Raw genomic sequence first — 2,164 nt, 5'->3', positions numbered from 1 at the left:
TATTATCCACTCAAATGGCTCAACTTCAAAAAAGTATCTGTCAATCATTTTCTTTTGCAATAAGCTATTTCATTCATCCTATTACAAGTGTCTCAATGCATCATTATTTTGGTAGTTTTTCTATTTGCTCTGCTAGAATGTAGAATGCTGGGAACAAAAACACTTATCTATAATTTTCTGTATCTTCAGTGTCTAGAAGGGTATCTACTCAAAGATATTTGTTGATTAAGTGAATAACCACTTGGCTAAACCTCAATATTTGTAAACTAATATATTTGTCCCTCTACCAAATGAAGCTTATGAGATAAAAATATTCTTTCTTCTAACTTCTCCTTTCTTCAAGTTACCTTTTCTGGGCCAAACATCTGACTAATTCCTCAATAATGCTGTAAAAAAATGCCTTCCTTTTTATACTCAAGCTGGAGTAGTATGAGCTTCTTTATGCTCATAGGCAACATCTCCTCTGCCTGGGACTTTTATCTTGAATGGTTATCCCTCCCCTTTCTTTCCTCTCCACTCTAAAAGCAGTGCCATTTGCAAAGCACAATTCTGAAACAAATCAATTCCGTGACTGCGCTCAGGTATGTGAGTGCTCAAGCACGTGGTACATGAAAATTAGGATGAGAAGACACTAGTGATGATAAAGACCTGAGTGTGATATAGCAAGGAAACGCCTAAATCTCAGCCACAGTAGTGTCAGTCCAAGGGACTCCAAAACATGCAATTCACCAGCAAGTACACAAAGATCTGCTAAAAGCCAAGAAAAATGTTTATTGAAAATACATAGTTTCTTTAATTATAGGTTCTCTAGTCATCAACACAGACCGGAGAGTCAGAGCTCAAGGAAGCAAAGGCTAATATTTGAAAATAGTGAGATGGTGCCCCAGGACCTAGGACCTCAGAGATGCCGGGGGAAGGTGCGCGCAGTTGGAGGTCCAAGATTGGAGCAAGCCTGTCATTTCTTGAAAACGGAAATCTTGGCTATGAATTCTCAAAGAAGCATTATCTTCAGAAGTATCGTTTCAAGACCAAGGTTCCTCTAAGAGTAATGTCTTAGCAGCAAGAAGAATAACAGCTTCTGTAGCAAAATGGCCGGTAGCCACAAGAGGAGCCATAGCCACGGCCAGAGCCACAGCCATAACCGGAGCCATAGCCACAGCCAGAGCCACAGCCATAACCGGAGCCATAGCCACAGCCAGAACCACAGCCAGAGCCACAGCCGTAACGGGAGCCATAGCCACAGCCAGAGCCACAGCCATAGCCACAGCCATAACGGGTGCCATAGCCACAGCCAGAGCCACAGCCATAGCCACAGCCATAACGGGTGCCATAGCCACAGCCAGAGCGGGAGCCATAGCCACAGCCATAGACAGAGCCATAGACAGAGCCACAGCCTGAGCCATAGCCACAGCCACAGCGGGAGCCATAGCCATAGCCATAGACAGAGCCACAGCCTGAGCCATAGCCACAGCCAGAACCACAGCCACAGCCATAGCCACTGCTATAGCCACAGCCAGAGCTGCAGCCAGAGCCACAGGAGTTGCCGTAGTAGTTGCAGCACATGTTGTCAAGAAGACAGAGTGTGTATGGGAGTTGTCAGAGAAGGATTCTGAAGAAGTCTATGTCTTCTTCTCCCCTGGGGACCTTTATATACCAGAGGTAATGGGCAGAGTGTATTATTCATCCCCTGACTGAGCCAACAAATATTTAAACAACTCCTGTTGACAATCAGATGAGCTCATGATTTGGGACACTCTGGTTTTCTTTAAGGAAAATCATTTTAATTAGCTCGGCTGAAGTCAAATTAGGTTCCCAGAGGCAAAACTGATTGGAACTCCTTCTAGATCTCCTATCACCTAATACATGGGTCCTGCAGCATAATTTTGAGAGGATGTAGGAAATGTGGCCACCTTCTTTCTCTTCTCTTTCCAAAAACCTCTCTCTCAAGCCAGGAGGAAATATTTCTGCCTCTTTCCCTCAGTCATTGCAGTTACTTACCAACTTCCTTCCGTCCACCCTGAACTTCCATTTTCCAACTTCACTCAGATCCCAAGAAACATCAACATCTCATAAAAGCCAAGGACATTCATGGGGGCCTGATTACATATGTTATTTGTAAGCACTTCCCACTTTGTCTTCTTTCCTATACATTTAGGTCAACTGA

General features: G+C 44.0%; 1 protein-coding gene across 1 annotated transcript; it reads right to left on the bottom strand.

The window, feature by feature from the left end:
* Positions 1–1,053: 1,053 nt before the first annotated feature.
* Positions 1,054–1,563, bottom strand: LOC105994031 (keratin-associated protein 6-2). The gene has a single exon (XM_013027439.1). It carries the CDS (start codon positions 1,561–1,563, stop codon positions 1,054–1,056), a length of 510 nt encoding a protein of 169 aa, XP_012882893.1.
* Between the last annotated feature and the right edge of the window lie 601 nt (positions 1,564–2,164).

Source organism: Dipodomys ordii, unplaced genomic scaffold, assembly GCF_000151885.1.
Source record: "Dipodomys ordii isolate 6190 unplaced genomic scaffold, Dord_2.0 Scaffold104, whole genome shotgun sequence".
NCBI lineage: Eukaryota > Metazoa > Chordata > Mammalia > Rodentia > Heteromyidae > Dipodomys > Dipodomys ordii.
Note: the sequence above shows the minus strand (reverse complement) of the source record. Positions and strands in the feature narration are given on the sequence as shown.